The 20,219-nt window shown below is 47.0% G+C and overlaps 1 protein-coding gene across 1 annotated transcript in view; it reads right to left on the bottom strand.

Annotated features, from left to right (window-relative positions):
• The window catches only part of Rftn2 (raftlin family member 2), a 41,921-nt gene extending 24,218 nt beyond the window's left edge, over nt 1-17,703 (bottom strand). Inside the window, exons 1-3 of the mRNA XM_026788835.1 lie at nt 17,062-17,703; nt 6,352-6,535; nt 4,297-4,411 (exon numbers count right to left, since the gene is read on the bottom strand). Of these exons, the coding sequence (XP_026644636.1) occupies nt 4,297-4,411; nt 6,352-6,535; nt 17,062-17,200 (438 nt within the window). The 5' untranslated portion in view covers nt 17,201-17,703. The remainder of the gene's footprint in view (nt 1-4,296; nt 4,412-6,351; nt 6,536-17,061) is intronic.
• Nucleotides 17,704-20,219: the final 2,516 nt, after the last annotated feature.

Here is a 20,219-nt window from a genome sequence, read left to right as displayed (position 1 = left end):
CAGCTGACAGGGAGCTTTCTAATCTGCTGCTGTTCTACGTCTGCCTCTGACCTGGCCAAGGACACGGAATCCGATTTGATCCTGTCCGTGAGGACACAGACTCTGAGACAGATGGTATGAGGTCAGAGAAAGAGTTCGGGATCTCAGCAATAGTGGTTTTCACGTCTGGTACTATTTCCATCCGACCGCTTCTGAGACTCTTTATCTTATTTCCTCTGAGCACACAGCGCCCGAGATCTAAGGGTCTTCTTCGGCTTTTCTCTGTTGTGACAGTGTTCTTTTCCTGAGTTCAGCTGGCAATACTTCCTGGGGAAAATGCTGTGTCTTATCTGTCTTTGTATCGCATTATTTGATAGGTATACTGTAAACATCCATTAAATAAATGCAGAAGCACAAATGCTTTCTTCAAAAAAAAATTTTTTTTTTTCTTTTCTGCGACAGGGTTTTTTTCTGTATCCCTGGCTGATCTTGAACTCTCTGTAGACCAGACTGGCCTCAGACTCAGAGAGATCCGCCTGCCTCTGCTCCCCAAGTTCTGGGTCTAAAAGTGTGCACCACCATGCCTGACTCTTAGTGTTGGTTTTTCCCGACCACTGTTTTAAACACTTAGAAACTAAACATTTTTTTGTATTACCTGGGAGAGAGCTATGATGGAGGCTGGGGATGGCAGCACTGACCGAGTGAAGTGGGTTCTCAAATGCAGGAAGAACCGGAGAAAAGAAAGGGGATCAAAATGGTCACCTCGAAGCCGGGCGGTGGTGGCGCACGCCTTTAATCCCAGCACTCGGGAGGCAGAGGCAGGCGGATCTCTGTGAGTTCGAGACCAGCCTGTTGTGGAAGAGCTAGTTCCAGGACAGGCTCCAAAGCCACAGAGAAACCCTGTCTCGAAAAACCAAAAAAAAAAAAATAAAAATAAAAAAAAAGGGTCACCTCGAGCTGGCTCAGAGGGTGTAGTTCGAGGAGCCAGAACCCCAGACTGAGGCCAGGGCAGCCTCGTCCCTGTTCCTAAGATCTCGCTAACACTGTGTGGAGACTTGAGAGAGGAGGGAGGTGTGAGAGAGCCCCACTCTCTGCGAGTAGAAAGGAGTAAATTTCTGGTCAGTGTCCTTTCCGGGTATTAGGTTTGAGTGGAGACATTCAGGAAAACTCGTATGATAGCACATACTTCTTCTTCTTCTTCTGGAAAAGTCTAGGAAGACATAGATTGATGCCTTTTCCATTTTAACTTGGAGGTTGGCTACCTCTAATTACGCTTAGTCACTCGTGTGTGTACACGCACACGCGCGTGTCATGGCACGCTAAACACGAAGTGGGAGGGACGATTTGTAGGAGCTACTTCTCCGACCACTCAGCTCGCCAGCTTTGATAGCCACGCCCCTTCCTGCTGGGTGGTCTTGCCAGCCTTAGAGGACTGACCATTTTAAATGCAGTATTTTAAAACCCCGAGAGGAGAAAAATACAAACTGAATATTAAAAATAGAACGGACAGGGGTGGGGATCGAGCTCAGAGTAGAAGGCCCGCATGCCGGAGGCGTGCACGAGGCCCCGCGTTCAATCCTCAGTACCAGATACAAGGACGCGGACTAAAAATAGAGCCGGCACTGACAGACAGCGAAAGCTGTTCAACTTTCAGCCTTTCCACAAAGTGCCTGTTCAGAAATACTTGGCATTCGCCGATCGCGCTTGCTCACGCCCAGGGCAGTGCTGGGATATTCCGCCTGTGTGCTTCCTGAAGCCTTTCCCTTACAGGAGAATCCTGTGACATGGCATTTTCCTGTGGAAGTGGGTCTTTAATGTGCCCAGGGAGTCCGATTCAGAATAAGCGCTGCGTGGTCATCTATTAGGACCCAATGAGTAGCGATGTTTTTGTTTGCAAAAGAAACTGTCTGGAGCGGGTTTCTTCCCAGAAAAGAAATGCCCAGAAAGGCGGCCGTAAACTGTGTGTGCTCTTTAGAAGAGCCCTGTCTCCCGGACTTTGCCACCCGCGCAGATGAACGGTGACTTTGTACCTCAGTGAGCAGCTCCGTTAGCCGTTCTGAGTGGTGACACCGCCCCGCAGACGATTCTTCGCAAGCGGTTTCTTAGGGTTTGAAATCAGCGACAGAAACACCTGGCATCATTTCCTTTTCTCTTTCCTTTGTAGCCCAGTCTGATTTGGTGCTTGGTCTGCCTGCCTCAGCCCCCTACACGCCGGGATTACAGGTAGAAACCACTGTGCCTGGCTCAGAGGATTGTTAACTGTGGTCAGCACGCCCCACTCTGGTCTCACGGTTTGTTTGTTTTTGTTTTTGTTTTGTTTTGTTTTTGGTTTTTCGAGACAGGGTTTCTCTGTGGTTTTGGAGCCTGTCCTGGAACTAGCTCTTGTAGACCAGGCTGGTCTCGAACTCACAGAGATCCGCCTGCCTCTGCCTCCTGAGTGCTGGGATTAAAGGCGTGCGCCACCATCGCCCGGCTTGTTTTTGTTTTGGAGACAAGATTTTTCTGTAGCTTTGGTGCCTGTCCTGGAACTAGCTCTTGTAGACCAGGCTGGTCTCGAACTCACAGAGATCCTCCTGCCTCTGCCTCCCGAGTGCTGGGATTAAAGGCATGCGCCACCACCTCCTGGCCGAACTCACAACTTTTACGTGAAAGTGCCTTGGCTTGGGTTCTTGACTCTATATTTAAATTAAATAAAGGCTAGCTGGGTGTGGTGGTGGTCAGTTTAATCCCAGGACTCAGGAGGTAGAACTCACTCAGGTGTGAGTTTCGGGGACGGAGTTCCAGGACGGCCAAGTCTACACAGTGAACGTCCATTTCAAAAACAAAACACACACTCCCCCGAAACAACAACAAAAACAAGCAGAAGGTAAGAACTTATGAGTAGATTAATGTGACTGAAACAACTTTCACCCAAAATACTATCAATTTAGAATATTTATGTATGTATGTATATATATATATATATATATATATATGTTTTTTTCTGGGTTTAGTCAATCTACATTTAGTGTTCAACTTTTTATTTATGCAGCTTCCAAAGGATGCAGCAATTGCAAATTTTCCTTTGATTTCTTTTCAAGTTAATTTTTCTTAAAAAACATAATTTGATTTCATGCGAACTCCCCATTCACAATTGAATATGTTTATTTTTTGTTTTCTTTCAGACTTTTTTTTTTTCAGCTTAAAAAAATCCACCCCTTTGTCTCATCTGAAACTTCTGGAATCTATTTTCTGTGGAACAATTGCTTACTTCCCCGAGTTACTGACTCAGTCACAGCTATTCTTGCTTTTTGTGTTGCCGTGTTTGTTATTAAACATCTTCTTCTTTGTTAGGCAGGGTTTCTCAGTGTAGCTCTGGCCGTCCTGGAACAAGCTCTTGTAGACCAGGCTGGCCTCGAACTCACAGAGATCCACCTGCCTCTGCCTCCTGAGTGCTGGGAGTACCGCCTGGCTGTTATTAAACTTCTATGCAGATGAATTTACTTCTGCTAGCTCTGTTCTGTCTTTCTGGCCCTTGTTTATGTTTTTGTGATGGCTAATCTTGGCTGCCTACTTGGCTGGATCTGGAATCAGTTAACAGGCAAGCTTATGGAATTTTCTTGCCCAGTTTGACTGCAGTGGGCAGGCCCACCCTAAATGTGGGTGGCACTTCAGTGGCACCCCTGATCGAAGGAAACAAAGACACCCAGCCTTTGCTCTTGGCTTGCCTGCCTTCACGGGCTGCCAAGGTCGTTTATGCTGGCGCCAACTGGCGGCTGCTGCTTTTGACTGACATTCGAACCCAACTCCTTCAGCCTCCCAAGACTGAAGGAAGACCAGTGGCTCTCTGGAATCTTCCAGGCCTTAGGGACAGCTAAGGCATTTGGTTGTGGAAGGAGCAGCCGCTGGGTCTCCAGCCTCAGTATGAAGGTAGCTATTGCTGTCCTACGTAGGTTGTGCTGTGTAAACCAACCTGGCAAGCTCCTTTAACACACTCATCCTGTTGTTCTTCCTCCAGAGATCCTGACGAGTGGAGTTTTCATTGATACCCAATTTGGCTCACACGCTGTACGTTTTGAATTCTGTAGAATAAGCCACCGCCAGTTCCCTAATCTGGGTCCTGTACTGTAGCTCAGGCTGCGGGAAACTCACTATGTAGTTCAGGCTGGTTTTGAACTCAGCATGGAGGTGAGGATGACCTTACACCCGTGGTCCTCCCCTCGCCCAGTGCTAGGATTACAGACTGTGCCACCGCGCCTGGGGTCTGTATGGTTGTCAGGTGAGAAGGGAAGCTGTTGCTTAGTGTCGCCATGAGGGAGGCGCGTGCGCACCCAGTACCTTCTCTACGAGTTCCTTCGCTGCGTTGTTCGTCTCCGTCTCGTAAGGTAGAGGACACTCTTCTATCACGAGTCTTGCGTGCCTTTGTCCACCTGGGGCTGCTGGGTGCTTGGGGCTGCAAGGAGAACATGGCCATGGTCAGGTGAGAACCACTTCTTTCCTCCCATGTCCACGTGAAAACCGCGAGCAACTCAGAAGTGAGGTCGAGGCTCTCTATTTTCGATTTCAATCCCAACGGTTACCGCAATCAAAAGGCCACAGACACGCAGTGATTCCTGTTAACTACATTTCCTTGTAGCACGAATCCTAATTGTTTTTTATTATTAAAACCTTGGGTTCGGTTTTTGTGGGTGAAAACTGAGAGATCAGAGAAGCAGAGTCGCCAGCCACTAGAGAGACCTTTAACCTCTACCGAATCCTCAGACCAAAGGCGTGATCCTCAGACTGCTTGAGCGTGTACTCCAGACTGCACCCAAGGACTGCAACTGTCTCCGCCAAACCTCAGACTGCATCTGAGCTCCTTTCTCCTCCTTCTTTATATTCCTCTCTCCACCCAGCTATATCTCTTCCTGTCTCCACCTCCCTAGTGTTGGGATTAAAGGTGTGGGACTCCCAAATCCTGGCATTAAAGGTGTGCACCACCTCTGCCTGGCCCCTGGTGACTTAGCTCTGCACTCTGATCTTCAGACAAGCTTTATTTGCTAAAGCACAAACAAAATATCACTACATTTCCCTAATTTAAACTTTCAGCAATTTGATTCCCAATTTAAAGTGAATGAAAGAGACTTTGTTGGCCGGGCGATGATGGCGCACGCCTTTAATCCCAGCACTTGGGAGGCAGAGGCAGGTGGATCTCTGTGAGTTCGAGACCAGCCTGGTCTACAGAGCTAGTTCCAGGACAGGCTCCAAAGCCACAGAGAAAAACCAAAAACCAAAAACCAAAAAAAAAAAAAAAAAAAAAGAGACTTTGTTATTGGATAGAGCATAAGTAAAAACAATCTTTTTAGAGGCAGATAAATGGCTGTTTCCCAGCCCTGTCTTTCCTTTACTGATCTCTAACTTCTGCCAAGTTTTAGCACTTCTGAGCCTGTTTAACACCAAAAGCGGGAAAGGTAGTTGGCTATCCACAGTTGATGGAGTTTGTCATCAGGACCAAAGTTTAGGTTCAATCCCACGACCTCCCCCTTCCCCGCGGCGCCCCCCCCCCCTTACATTTAGCATTTAGGGAAGAAGTCGCCAATGTGATTATCTAATTTTGAGACCTTGCTGTGCTAGGGCTTTCTGCTACACAAGGTTTATGATGTGAGCTGGTTTCCTCATGAGAACAGAGGGAGTTGGAAGAACGCAGAGCAGGCTGCCTCGTTTCGCTCGGTGCTTACGCTCACTGCCGTTCCGTGTCTTCTGGTGGTTCTATAGGAGATACTACACCCAGCTTTTTGGGGTGCTTCTTGGGTCTATTTCCTTCCTTTTGCCCATGACATCTTCACTTAGTGCCTGGTTATTTGGTCCCAAAGAGTAAAGACAATGGTTAGGAGGGTTTGTGTTGTTTTGGCTCTTTTCTTTTGAGCTAGAATCTTCCTGTGCAGCCCACACCAGTGTCAAAGTTGGGGTCTTTGCACCTCACTCATCCTCCTGAGTGCCGGAGTCACTCCCCAACCCTACATGTACCACCACTCTTGGCTTAATCAGGGGTTTTAAGGGTGTGTGAGTTTCCTTATTCCAATTCAATTTCAGCTGCGAAAAATGTGCCTTGAATCATTATCCCCTGAGTGACTTCATTTTTCATCATGCCTTCAAAATTTCCTCTCTTTTAGATTAAAGAAAATCTGCCAGGTTGTGGTGGCTCACGCCTTTAATTCCAGCACTTGGGAGGCAGAGGCAGGGGATTTCTGTGAGTTCAAGGCCAGCCTGGTCCACAGAGAGAAACCCTCCCTGTCTCAAAATATCCCCTGAAAACCAAAATCCAACGAACCAAACGAAAAACACGACCTCCCCAAAAGATGAAAACAAATCCATTCCTCCGAATGGCCTCCGATGGGACTTTCTGGAGCTCACCTTGCTTTCAGGCGAGACAGCACCACTCTGTACAGGTGACTTGCTGGCAGGTGTTTCCGATGCCCCACAGGTTGTAAAACTGGATGAATGGCCCCAACGACGTAGCCCTTCAGATAGTAGTCTTCCACTTTGGCAACGATGTCCAGAACCGAATTTATCTTAATGACTTCTGGGTTTGTTGAAGCTGAAAGACAAAAAATGAAGAGAAATCTTCCTATTGGTAACACTGTCGACCAGTATGGGAAAGGAAGAGGGGTTCGCAGCTGGGGAAGGCATCTGCAACGTTACAGAGATATGAATTTCAATGGCTACATTATCTGTAATATTTCTCACTTTATGGAGGACAGTTAGGACTGTTATCCAGAGGCGGACTTGGCATTGATTATCTTGTGAATAAGAAAGCAATATGAAATCAGTTCCAGGTCCGGGCTGGCCTGGCTTCCCAATCATGTGACCGGTGGAGTCCAGCACAGGAAGAAGGTTAAGACGCAGATGAGGAAGAAGGGTCAGGGGAAGTCCCTGTCCCCAGCACTAACACTCCCATGATGGAACAATCCCGCCATCGGTGAGCACGCACACCAGCTTCTCTAATGGAAACGAGACACTCAACAGAAAGCTATGCGGGCCAGCGTGAATCCATTTCCTTCCATTTCTATTCCCCTTTGGATTTAAACTAATATCCTACATCTATTCTATTTTCTTTGTTATTATGAATAGAAATGAAAATGGGGAGGACAGCCCTGAACTTTGAAGAAACATCTGGTCTCCATGTAAACATTCCAGCCCTGTCTGTGTGGCAAGCCTCTCGTCATTTGTTTGGGTTAACTCTTTCTTAGCGCTTGGTCTGCAAATCCCGCCTTTTTTAAAACAAAGCAGCTGAAAAAACTATACAATAACGCAGAACAGACTCTTAAGGCTAAGGAAGAAAATATAACGTAGACATATCTTTAGAACTGTGCTGATTGGTACATAATTAAAAAAAAAAGTCCTTTAATGGGTTACATGGCATGGGGCAAGAAGTGGAGGAGTTAGCTTGACATGCAGAAGTCCCCGTAGCCACGCATTCCTGCATGCTTTGACGTGACAGCTTGGACTTCTGAACCTGCTGCTCTGTTTGACCACAGTAAGCCTTTCTCCACTTCCCTGTCCCCACCCCTGAGTTAGTTCTTCCTCCACTGGCCATTCTGCCCTGTGTTCCAGTTCCTTGTTTATATACCTGTCCCGGTTGTTTGACTGGGAACTCCTTCAGGGCAAGGATCCTATCTTACGCCTTCCCGTACCTCACACGTTCCTTCGGTCACTACATTAAGCGGAATTACTGTTTGTTAAGAGAATAGGTAAAATTATCGTACAAAGATGGAAAGCCGATCACTACTCGCCAGGGGAAATAAAAAGTTTGGTTAGCAGAGAAAGACAAAGTGGCAAACCCTGGCAGTGCCAAGGACCTGCCTTTCATCGTCTTGGCCACGAAAGCGAGAATGGGCCGGGCGGTGGTGGCGCACGCCTTTAATCCCAGCACTTGGGAGTCAGGGGCAGGCGGATCTCTGTGAGTTCGAGACCAGCCTGGTCTACAAGAGCTAGTTCCAGGACAGGCTCCAAAGCCACAGAGAAACCCTGTCTCGAAAAACCATAAAAAAAAAAAAAAAGAAAGAAAGAAAGCGAGAATGGTCAAGAACACTGTGAGGAACGGAGCGATGGCTCAGGGGTTAAGAGCACTGGCTGCTCTTCCAGAGGACCCAGAGACAGAGACAGCCAGCGTCTTTCCACATGGTTGTCCCTTCCCTGAGCTCCTGATGTGACTGCCCTCAATGATGGATCGTGACCAGCAGTGTAAGGAGAAGGAAACCCCTTTCTCTCCACATTGTTTGTAGTCATGGTGTTTGCTATAGCAACAGGATGACAAGCTAGGATGAAGTCTGATGGAGAGGAGCTGTGTGACTTTTATCCAAACGCCTTACTGAGCTGGCCTTGGTTTTCTGGCTGGCTTGGTAGTCACTACTAGGTGTGTATGTACATGCGTGTGTGTATATGTGCATATGCGTGTATATCTGCATGTGTATATGTGCATGTGTATATGTATGTATGCATACATGTGTGTGCATGTGTGTATCTGTGTGTGCATATATGTATGTGTGCATATGTGTGTATCTGTGTGTGCATATATGTATGTGTGCATATGTGTGTATATGTGTATATGCATGTATGCAAGTATGTATGTGTGCATGTGTGTATCTGCGCGTGTGTATGTGCATATAGGTATGTGTGCATATGTGCACGTAGGCATATACATGCATATGTTTGTATATGTGTATATGTATGCATGAAGTATGTGTGTATGTGTGCACGTGTGTGTTGTAGACCAGGGTGTGTTGTTGTCGATCTCCGCCTCAAATTCAAGCATCTCGTGGAGAGCTTCTTTTCATGCCCTCCCTCCATCTGAATGTTTTCAGCCGAGCTGAAGGCTGTGAGGAATTCAGAGCTCTCCCTGGAGGGCAGAAGAGTACACACGGAGGAAGAACTTTTCAACCGCTCTAAAGACTGGGCCATTATGTGTCCATGACAGGCTCAGCCTCTGAGGCCCAGCCTTGGAGTTGACGTTCTTGCATTGGGCTGCAATATCAGAGGCTCTGTCCCCCTTTAAACACAGGAAGTTAAGGGGGAAGGGGTGTTTTTCTCCACAGCAGCTGTAAGCTCTCTCCCCAGCCTGAGGGTTGCACACATTCTTTGAGAGGAGGAACAAATGGTGTTACAGCCTTGGTGGACGTGGCTGGTAACTGTGAAATTAGTGCTACAGGATCTATGAAAGCATCTCCGCGTCCTCCAGAGCGATCATGAGGAGCCTGGGCACAGCAAGTTGTAATGGCTTTGAAATTTGTGCAGATGCTAAGTGAGTTTATATTACTACAATCAAGACTTGTTGAAGGTTAAAAAAAAAGTTCTTCTCAAAGCTTCTAAACTAAAATATCTGTTGATCCATTTCATGTTCCTTCACTAAAATGTGCCCATGACAAAACTCGAACCTTGAAATGCAAGTCAGCAGGTGTGGTGTCTCATACTTGTCATCCCTACCCTTGGGAGGCTGAGGCAGGAGGATTACTACAAGTTCTAAAGTGTTTCATAGTGAGTTTCAGGCCAGGCTGGGCTATAGCATGAGGCCTCAAAAAGCAAACAAACACACCAACCAACCAATCAACCAATCAACCAAAAAGCCCAAAAACCAAATTGGCACAAAGATACAAAAAGTCACATTCCATATAAAGCTGAGAACTGTTAAACACTAGAAGTTCTGCTCTGACAGCACAATTCTATGAAGACGGCACAAACCACACATGGTAATTTCCACCAACTCGCCTCTGGAGATTGGTTTGTATTTATAAAACACATCTAAACTTCTTTTTTTAGGTAAAAACAATGTAAAACACAACAAGCAACTTCACCCCAGCAACTTGCATGCCATCCCGGCGGCTGTAGAACAGAGTCAGAAGCAGCGACTTCCAGCCTGGGCCCGGTTCTATACAAACAGATCACATCCGTTCTGAACCCCTACAAACCCTTCCAGGTGGATTTTTATTGATTGATAAGATTCAAGGAGAGAGGTTAGGGAATTGATCCACATTGCTAGTCAATTCTGAGGCTGAGCTGAAACCCAGGCAGAAAGACATGGGAACTGGGACACCCAAGTGACTGCAGGAAAGAGAACTTCATTGATTTGGACCATGTTTGTTGAAGATTTGTGAATTCAGGCATGAGGTCAGCCATACCAGTGGTTCTCAACCTTCCCAATGCTGCGACCCTTTAATACAGTTCCTCATGTCGTGGGGACCCCCAATCATAAAACTATTTTTGTTGCTACTTCATAACTAATTTCGCTACTGTTATGAATCATAATGTAAATATCTGATATTCAACCCCTGTGGAATGGTCTTATGCCCCCAGGTTGAGAACGCTGGTGTAGACTGTGATAGATTGCTAAGTGATTTAATGTGTGGCTGTTCGGCTTATCTGATTTATTCAGATTTTAGGTAATTGAGAAATACAGTACTATGTAAATAACATCATCTCAGTAACAGTTAAATGAAGTAACATTATGGTGGTTTTTCTTTTCTTTTTGTCTTGTGTTTTGAGACAGGGTCTCAGGAGTCCAGGCTGGACTTGAACATCGGGACAGTTACCCTGCTCCGGCCTCCTGAGTGCTGGGGCTGGAGGCGCGAGCCTCCTTGCTTGGCACTGGACATGCGTCCGAGAGACTCATGGCGGTTTCGGAATCTTGTGACCCGCCTTTCTATACTTTCTTCCTCATGTATTGCGCAGCCTCCAGGCCCCAGCACTTCTGGCCTTTGCTCATCATGTCTTTCAGCCTTGTTTACCCCACTGCCCTTTCAACTTTTCTCTGGAGGGCAGGTATAACACATCCAGGAAAAAAGCATGGAGCCTGCTTTAAATACCGAAACTTCAGTAACCACTAATTAATCAAAAACGAGAAAGTGGCCTGCTCTCCAGAAACCTCCCATCCCACCAGCTCCAATCTTGGCTCTCTAGCTCTCTATTCCCATGACACCTGACCCGGGCTGTCCAGTAACCACTGCTGGCTCTTCCTTTAGTTAGCACAGAGACCGGGAACGCAGCCCCTATCCCTATAGTTCAGTGTCAAGCCTGCTAAGGAGCGGTCAGGCCCTGGGCTCTTCTGCCAGGCCAATGGGTGGGTGTTTGGAGCCTTCTGATGGAATCCCACAGCGCTCACCGAGGGTGTGTCCTCCCTCAACACGCCACAGCGTTGGACTTGCCCATGAGCCATGTTTCTCGAGCTCTGCAGTCATTGTGGTATAACAGCTAAGGGTAGCCATGACATTTAGCCGTGTAGTCCCTTCGGCTGCTCAAGCGTAGTGTTGGGAGTTGAGCGGGTGTGACTGAGGTCAGGCGGCTCACAAAGACTACCATGTTGATAGTCTGGCTCTGTACCGAAACCATCAGTGCAGGTCTTCTGCAGTCCACTGATCCCTGAGTGAGTGTGCTCTTGCTTTGGGGAGTCCCAATTCTTGACTTGGACATCTTTGGATACCCCACGGTGTGTGTGGGCAGTGAGTGTATCTTCAGTTAACTAGAAAATGTCCCCCCTTTTTTTCTCACGTTATTACTTCACTGATGCCTGTCTGTGACAGCCTCAGAATGTTAGCTAATCTGGGTGTTTTGTAGCAGCGGTTTCGGTGTGTGTGTGTTCCTGATCACCGGTGGCTGGAATACAGTTTCACGTCTTTTGGCCACTTGGATTTCTGATTTGGGCTGTTCTTGTTGTTTTAACTTCGGCCCGGTGACTGTGTCCTGATCTACTCCTATTTTCGTACAGCAACTGCAGTTGTGTAGTTACTGGCCTGCTTCTCCAGCCTGGTGAGAAGCCTGTTCCCGGACACCCTGGCTCCATTACTGCCACCAAAGACGGCTTTAACTAAATCTCTACTGTTCTATTTATAAATAAGACTCGAGATTCAAAGGCTGGGGTGAAAACCTGCGAGTTCAGAAAGGCGGAGTAGCAACTAACTAACCTTCTTTCCTCTGGCATCTCTGAAAAGCCCCTGCTACTCTGCCAAAACCAGAAAAGCCTGCACCCTACACGCCCCGCCCACCTACTTCCTGCCCCTCTCTGTTTTCTGGATCCCCCTCCGATGCTCAACTACCTGCTAACTCCGCTTCCTGACCCACGGTTAATTTTATTTAATCAATGCAAATGCAAACCCGGGGCTCGCAGTGTCATCAAATGCCCCTCAACACGTCCAGATTCTCGCCTATTCTTTTATCGGGCTGTCTTCTCTGTATTGTCTGGTGGAGGTAATTTACATATTTGGGACAGAAGCCTTTATCAGAGTCTCACGCATTCTTTATAGCTCAGGTGAGGTGGCACTTCTGAAGAGTCTTCCTGGACCTGCCCACTCCGCTCAAGGGCTCTTCCTCCCTAGCCTTTGCAGCCCTGGCTGCGACGTAGTGCGGACGCTGGTTGAGCGTTTGCGTCCCAGCTCGCGCACAGGGTTCTCCTGCAGCTGTAGTCTGCACCAGTGCACAGAACCAGGCTTCTCTAGAATGTACCCCAGAGTTTAGCACAAGGGTTTTCAGACAGTTTCTCACCTGATACAAGGCCACAGGTAGGAGAAAAAGCCCCAGAGAAGACGCAGAGAGCGGGCAGGAATGCGTGGGCTTTGTCTCCTAGCCCTGACTGGTTTTTGGTTTGTTTCTGAGTCAGGGTTTCCTAGCACAGACCTGCAGCGCAGACAAGGATGACTTAGAATCACGGATCCCCCTGCCTCCACTTCCCCGGTGCTGGGGTTATAGGCCCGTGTCTTGTCTTCGTGCTTGGTTTTATGCAGCGCAGGAGACAGAACCCAAAGCTTCACGCATACTAGGCAGACATTACCAATTAAGCTACGTTCCCAGCTCTTGACGTCTTTAAAAGTGGGTCAGCTGTGTGCTATTAATAGGGATGCCCCCCCCCCCCCGGTTTTGGAACAGAATTCTTTCCCACAATAGTCTGCATTTGTGAGATTTGTTGTTTTTCTCAGGTAGACTATGACATTTCAAACATGGGCATTTCAAACACAATGGAACACCCGATATAGCTTAGTAAAAAGAAAGAATGGATATTATATTAATCCTTAAGAGGATTCAGCCCATTTTATTACTAATTTCTCCCCTTGCAGCACTTTAACCTCTAAAAACCCATTGATTGTTGGGGGAAGTGCCCCAGAATTTATTAGATTGATACAGTTACACAAAATATAGCCTGACTTTTTTTCCCCTCTTTTTTCATTTTTTTGAGACAGGGTTTACTCTGTAGACCAGGCTGGCCTCAAACTCACAGAAATCCACCTGCCTCTGCCTCCCGAGTGCTGGGATTAAAGGCCTGCGCCACGGTCGCCCGGTGACAAAATGTAGCCTGACTTTTCTTTCTCTTCACCCTGTCCCTTTCCACCCCTTTCTTTATTTCCGACAGGTCTTGCTATGTAGCTCAGGCTGCCCCTCAGGCTTGCAGTCTTCCTATCTCAGCCTTCCAAGACCTCGGATTCTAGGCGCACGGCACCTTGCCTCCCTCTTTCCTTTTAACGTTTATTTCTGACCAGGTACGTCTTAAGCCTTGTTGGCTTTCAGTGCATTCTCTGTAGAACTTCATTCCCAGGGCTGGAGAGATGGCTCAGGGGTTAAGAGCACTGCCTGCTCTTCCAACTGCCTGCTGTTCAATTCCCAGCAACCACATGGTGGCTCACAACCATCTGTAATGAGGTCTGGCGCCCTCTTCTGGCCTGCAGGCACACATGGAGGCAGAATATTGTATACATAACAAATGAATATTTAAAAAAAAAAGAACTTCATTCCCTGTCTTCTTGAATGTTCTTGAATGTTCTTGAATGTTCCCTGTATTAACCCTGCGCTCTCTGCTGGCTGGTGTCTCTCGTTCAGCCAGGTCCACTCTCCTTGCTTTTGTCGAGTTCTTCTCTTCATGGCTGTCACCATCTCAGCCCACGACACTAACTGGGCCCCTGCTCCCTCCTTTGAAGCCTTTATCTCAGCTCCCCTTCAGACCACCACTTCCGGCTGGGTTTAAAGAAGGAAGGGAAGTGGGCTGTGACCAGCCTTGGAGCTAGAGGTGTTTTCATAGGAGGGACAGTGACAGCTGGCCTACCGTGAGCCCCTACGAACCAACGCCTGCCTGATTCAGCAGCATTAGAATTCCCGTTTGTAGACAGGGAGGCAGCTACATACAGCAGGACCGGTGACCCAGGAACTGGGACTAGAGAGGCTTGTATGCCCAATCATTATGCTTATGATTTTCCTCCTTGAGCTGTAAGGGGTGGAAGACCAGAAAAAGCCCAAAGAGAGGGCAGGGACAGCAGAGAGAACAGGCCCGGGGAGGAGTAAAGAGAACTGGAGGGCGAAGAGCCTGGGAAGTTTAAGCCGTTTGTTTCCTGACTGGGTTTGCGTGCATGTGCGTGTGTGTATGTGTGTGTTTGTACATGTGCACACACGCGTGTGAGCTCGAGTGTGCCTAAGAGCGCAGGGAGAGCGGAGGTGGCCACTGGTTATCTCCTACAATTACTTTGCACCTTATTTTTTTGAGACAGGCTTCTCTCTGGATTCGGAGCTCATGGTTGGTTAAGGCTGGCCGGACAGTGATCGCCAGGGGTCCGACTGTCTGCCCCCCACTCCAGTGCTGGGATCCAGTCCTTGGCATGGGTTGCCAGCACTCAGCGGACCGAGTCATCTCCCCAGCAGCAGCTAAGATGTTTGAGGAGAAGACTGAGAAGAGACTCGGGAGCTCACCCGGAGCAGAACAACCCGAAACTTTCAGCCTTGGAATGAAAATGACATGTCATTCTCCCAGAACACGTCTGCTACTATGGGAACTCCGCACGGCAGACTTCGCCATGGAATGACTGTGTGTCGGGGGAGGTAGACCGAATGGGAAATAAATAAATTGTTCAAGATAAATTGTAACATAGAGTAGGGACTTGCCGTTTTTTTAAAGCGCCCCACCCCCAAACTTTATTCTCTGTTCCACAGCTGCCATTTGGGAAAGTAGGAGACGGGGCTCATTGAGGACACACACAGCTGTCACCAGGCCATTTTGTTTCTGCCTAGGTTTCTCACTGTGTGGTGGTCTGGCAGCCAGGAGCGGGCACTATTCATTTTTTTTCTTCCAGCAGTTCCAGGAAGGGATGGTCGGTGCCAAGCGGAGGGCTGGCATGTGTTAGCCCACCCAGACTCACTATCTTAGCCGCTGGAGTGGCAGGCAGGTGGCTGTCAACGACCGGAGGAGAGAGGCAGGGAGATGAAGGGAGGAGGGGGCGGAGCCGGGCTGGTACACAGAGTCCCGGCTTCTGCAGCCAAGGCAAAGGCAAGACCAAAACAAATGGGCAAACAAAACCCCCAAACAAGAACAAGTGGGAGAACCGGGAAGGGACGGGGCCAGGAGACCAGGCGCCTGCAGCAAATCGGAAGCAGATGCTGGCTGAAGACGCGAGACTGCTTTAGCGTTAGCGTGCGCGCGCAGAGCAAACCCCTGCCTGTGCTTTACGACGGAATTTATGCTTTTGCAGCGTCTAGAGCAGAAGGTGGGAATTATATTTCTTTCATGGAGAAAAGGGTTTCTGCGAACAGTAAAACCACACTGACTGTTGAGTGAAGGCTGTGTGTGTGTCTTCTCGATGAGAAGGTAATCGCGTTTATATGCATTTGTTAGAGGTGATAATATCTTGGATTGGTATGAATCAGAAAAAAAAACATCAAGTCCGGAAAGTTCTATAGCCCTGAAGTGAGCTGTGCACCAAAATCTTAAAGTACAGATGAAAATGGTTCTGGCCTAAGCTTCACAAATAGTTAAGGGCACTTTTTTTTTTTTTTCAATTCTATGCATTTGCTACCCCAAGCAGTCTGCTTTGATAAGGAAAAGCAACAGAGCGAACCCCACTATGGAAGCACCCCAACACAGGGATTTTTCTCAGATGGCTTTTTTTTTTTTTAAAGGTATGGCTACTTTTCGAATCAGCGGTGCCAAAACCTATTTAAAATTCACACAACAAAGAAAACATTTAGACTATCTCCTCTCCTTCTTTAGGCAGCCTTATCCTTACTCTGATCAAAATAGCTAGGCAAACATGTTTGGGGCACAGGTACTGATCTTAGGCTCTCTAGGAGTCTGCTTGCTGGCCAGCTCAGTTTTTGACAAAGAAAAATGGGCTGCTCTTGCTTCCGCACAAAGATACACTGTTTTCAGAGAAAAGAAAAAAAAAAGTGGTGGTAGGGGAGGGGGGAGGGGGGAGAATAAAATACAATATCTAGTAGGATAATTTAATTAGTATAAACACTACGAATTAATGAAATGTATGACTTGAGAGAATTAAAATTATGCTTTGATTAATACTAGTTTTTAGAAAACTCGGCAAGCAAGTTTCTCTAAATTTCATTTTTTTTTTTTTTTTTAGCACATCACAATTAAAGATGCAGTTTGTTTGAAACACTGTTACATCCTTGTGTCTACAGGACACGTGTCTCCAACAGCATGCAGTTTTCATAAGGGGGGGGGCAGAGCCTTCCCTGAAGCCGAGCTGCCTGGGCCCCTTCCCCAAGTCGCCTTCTGGGCTTGTTTATTTATGTTTGGAACAAAGTTTCTCTGTTAGGGATGGAACAGCCAGCTGAGGAAGTGGCTTCCAGAAGGCTGCTTTTTTTCCCTTAAAAAACAACAACAAAAAAAACTTCTTTTTTTTTTTTCAACTTGAGTTTGGTCAAACGTATCACAAAAGTAATACAATCACAAAATTCAACACACTGGCCACCTCAGACTTGCCTTAGCCAAGTTTTCCACAACGCATACAAGTCAAGTCGCATTGCCCACAGCTGCTTTCCTATGCCTTTCAAATCTTTTCAAAACACAAGCTGTCATTAAGGCCACAGCAATTTGGCCTGGAAATCAAGCGTTGGTGCTATTTGCTTTAAAAATGAAAGGAACATTTCCCAAGTAGTTTTCCCAATTTTGTACACGAGACACGTTTTTTTTAAAAGCACACAACAAAACAAAAATCTCCCCAGATATAATTAAGAAACAAAGCGTCATTGTTAGACGACCAAACAATGTCATTTCGAAAAAGAGCTTAAGAATCCACAGGTCCACACTTCAAAACTGAGTATTCTCTTATTTTGGAAACAGATAGCATTAGAAGTAAGGAGTACCTTGGAAAGTCAAGTCCAGCAGGGCATATTCATAGGCAAATTCTGTCTTTGTTTCTACTTGCGGTCTCTTCAGGGTAGAAAATATTTTCCCCGGGCTGTTATCATCAGGGTCTTCCAGCTTCCTAAGTCCGCACCCCATGGCAAAGTTAGCAAGGGGTTAGATTGCGGAAAGAGCCAGGGGAACCGGAGCAGCCAATTTTCTGGTTCAAGCTGCGAAAACCAAGTTCCCGACTTAACTGCTTGGTTTGATTTTCAGCGAAATGATAGATAGCCAGAAAAAACGGCGGGTCCAAGGCGAGGAGCGGGGGACTGTATCCATTCTTCTGTAGAGTCACTGAGCCCAGGGTTTAGCTCCAGGTCCGGGGCGCTGAGCTCGATCTCCGAGGAGCTCGCAAACTGCTCCAACTTAGCGGAAAATTTCCATGCCACGTCAATTTCCAGCCAGCCAGCCCCCGACCAGAGCCCTGCCGCTCAGGGCTCGGGGCTTTGTCTCTTCCAGCTGGCTGACTGGAAAAGAGGGGTCCAGAAACGGAATTAAAGGCAAAGTACAACTCGGGTGTGGTTATCTGCAGATGGAAGATAGAATCCGTCAAAGTGATGCCTTCTGTCTGTTTTCTCTCCTCTGTCCTTGCTTGCTCTCTCTCTTCCCTGAGTAAGAGATCCAAAGGGAAGGGAGAGAGAGGAAGAGAGGAAGAGAGGGAGGGAGGGGGAGTAGGAGAGAGGGAGAGGAAGGAAGGGAGAGAGAGGGAGAGAGGGAGAGAGGGAGAGAGAGAGACAGACTGATTCTCAGATTCTCACTGTGGTTGGAAAGGAAAATCAGTTCCAGAGAGGAAGTGAGCTTTTTGAGGGAACCCTGGAATCCTACAGAACAGAAGGAAAAAAGAGAAAGAAAGGAAGGAAGAAAAAACAGGATGCCTAAGGTGGACTTTTTGAAAACCTTTCTGCATGGAGTTTCTTTTTGCTAGAAAAATGCGCTGATTTAAACCACGAAGGATAAAAAGCATAAAAAAAAAAAACCCTAAGATATTTTCATAAAGACTTAAGGAAGAAAGATGATAACAGGGCGAATATGGTCAAAGTACATACATGCATGTATAGAAACATCATCATGGTCCAAGTACATACATACATGTACAGAAACATCATCATGGTCAAAGTACATACATACATGTATAGAAATGTCATCATTGTCAAAGTACATACATACATGTACAGAAACATCATTATGGTCAAAGTATATTACATGCATGTACAGAAACATCATCATGGTCAAAGTACGTTACATGCATGTACAGAAATGTCATCATGGTCAAAGCATGTTACATACATGTATAGAAATGTCATCATGGTTTTCTTTTTTTATTTTATTTTGTTCAATTAGCATGCACTATAAAAAGAAAAAAAAGTAGTTAAAAAGAAAACAATCTTTACATAACTGCAAAGATGGGATAGTTACACGAGGAATTAATTTACCCAACATTCTTGGTTTAGTACTTGATTTATTTATGTGCATGTGTGTGGGTGCCTACCTGTGTGCAGAAGAAGAGGGTCAGATCCTCTGAGCCTGGAGTAACAAACGGTCGAGAACCACCATGTGAGGTCCGGAACCACGACTAGGTCCTCTCAAGAGCAGTCAGTGCTCTGTGGTCTGGGCTGACTCTCCAGCCCTGCATGGATGGGGGGGGGGGGAATACGACTTAAAATGAGAGAATTTATACAGGTGACGACAGCAATGCAATTCCACGGGTCTCAAGGTGGCCTTACTTAAAACAAAACAAACATGGATAACCCGACTCATTTAATCTGCCACGTACCCGAGGTCAATAATAACTTACAAGAAGTTGTGGCGACGTGTATTTATTGTGCTGTGTCCTGTCCCGGCCCAGGCTCCTTTATCACCAGCCCCGAAAGCAGACGGCTCGTGTGCAGATTCTATGTCTCAGGCTGACCACAGACAAGCTCTTGGGCAAGTGACTTGCCTTCTCCGAGTGTGCCTCATGTTAAGTGTTCTGCCATGGGATGGTATCAAAGGCTGAATGAAATAGATACTCATGTCCCCTGTCCTAACACTGCCCAGAGAGAGCAATGCATTTGCCAATACATGTACCTTACGAGACAGGACTGGCAATCAAGATAGAAAGGAAGCGATTTTGGCGCCATGCTCCCGCTATTACAAAATAAACCCCGATCTCCTTGGAGAACCTGGAGAAAGCTGGGCTGAAGAGATTTTTTTCAGTTCATGGAAACTCCTCAAAGGGAGCACGTATGCATTGCTTCATCTGTACGTCATTGCCATCTTTAGCCTCTTCCTTCCGCCCGGCTCCTCATTAAATGTTTTACTTCTCAAAGGTGTTTGTATGGGAGACCATTCTATAGTCCCCATGTTCAAGGCTGGGCATAGTCGGCGGAAGGGAATTCTGGGTAAATTAGATGGATCAGACAGCAGACCGAGAGAGTGACCAACTTGGCTCTCTACAGAGACTAGTGATTGCCGTATTCCACGTCCCCTTTGTTCTGCTGTTTCTTCTGTAGGAAAACTGGGATCTCCGCCCATCGCTGGTACCTATCACGGTGTTTGCAAAGCTGTGAAGCGAGCACCCGTTACCCTGATCAACTGCCTGCCATTCCTAGGCACTCAGAAACACCGGGTCCAGAAGGTGACTAAATCGGGTCTGTTCCCTAACGGAGCTTAGGGGACACTGTCCTGGCTGCTTTCAAGGGTGAGTACACGCAGGAAGGACACAGAGACGTGGGCGCACGTGCCTGAGGAGGGACGTCTGTAACTAAGGTCAGCCGCGAAGCAATATGGCGCGCGTGAGCAGTTGGTTACTAGACATAAACCGTGAGAGACGAAGCTGTGACGATGGGCTTGGAATGCTATACAAATAGGAGTTAGATTTTATTCTGTAGCTGATAGAAGGGAATCAAATAATCACATGGAATCCAAGGACCGTCATTTTTGTATTAGCCACGTCATGGACCTAGCCCGAGGAAGATGCTTTAAATGGAAAGGAGGGCTGGAAAGAAGGTACCAAGTCCACCTGAGAGCTGATGCTGACGGGGTGTAGATTCTTATTACTCTTGTGTAGGTAGTTACCATTGTGTATTCTCACGTCTGGTGTTGTAAACCCAGCAAAACTAGCAGTGTCTGGTGAGAT

This window comes from Microtus ochrogaster, unplaced genomic scaffold, assembly GCF_000317375.1.
Source record: "Microtus ochrogaster isolate Prairie Vole_2 unplaced genomic scaffold, MicOch1.0 UNK8, whole genome shotgun sequence".
NCBI classification, from domain to species: Eukaryota; Metazoa; Chordata; class Mammalia; order Rodentia; family Cricetidae; genus Microtus; species Microtus ochrogaster.
Note: the sequence above shows the minus strand (reverse complement) of the source record. Positions and strands in the feature narration are given on the sequence as shown.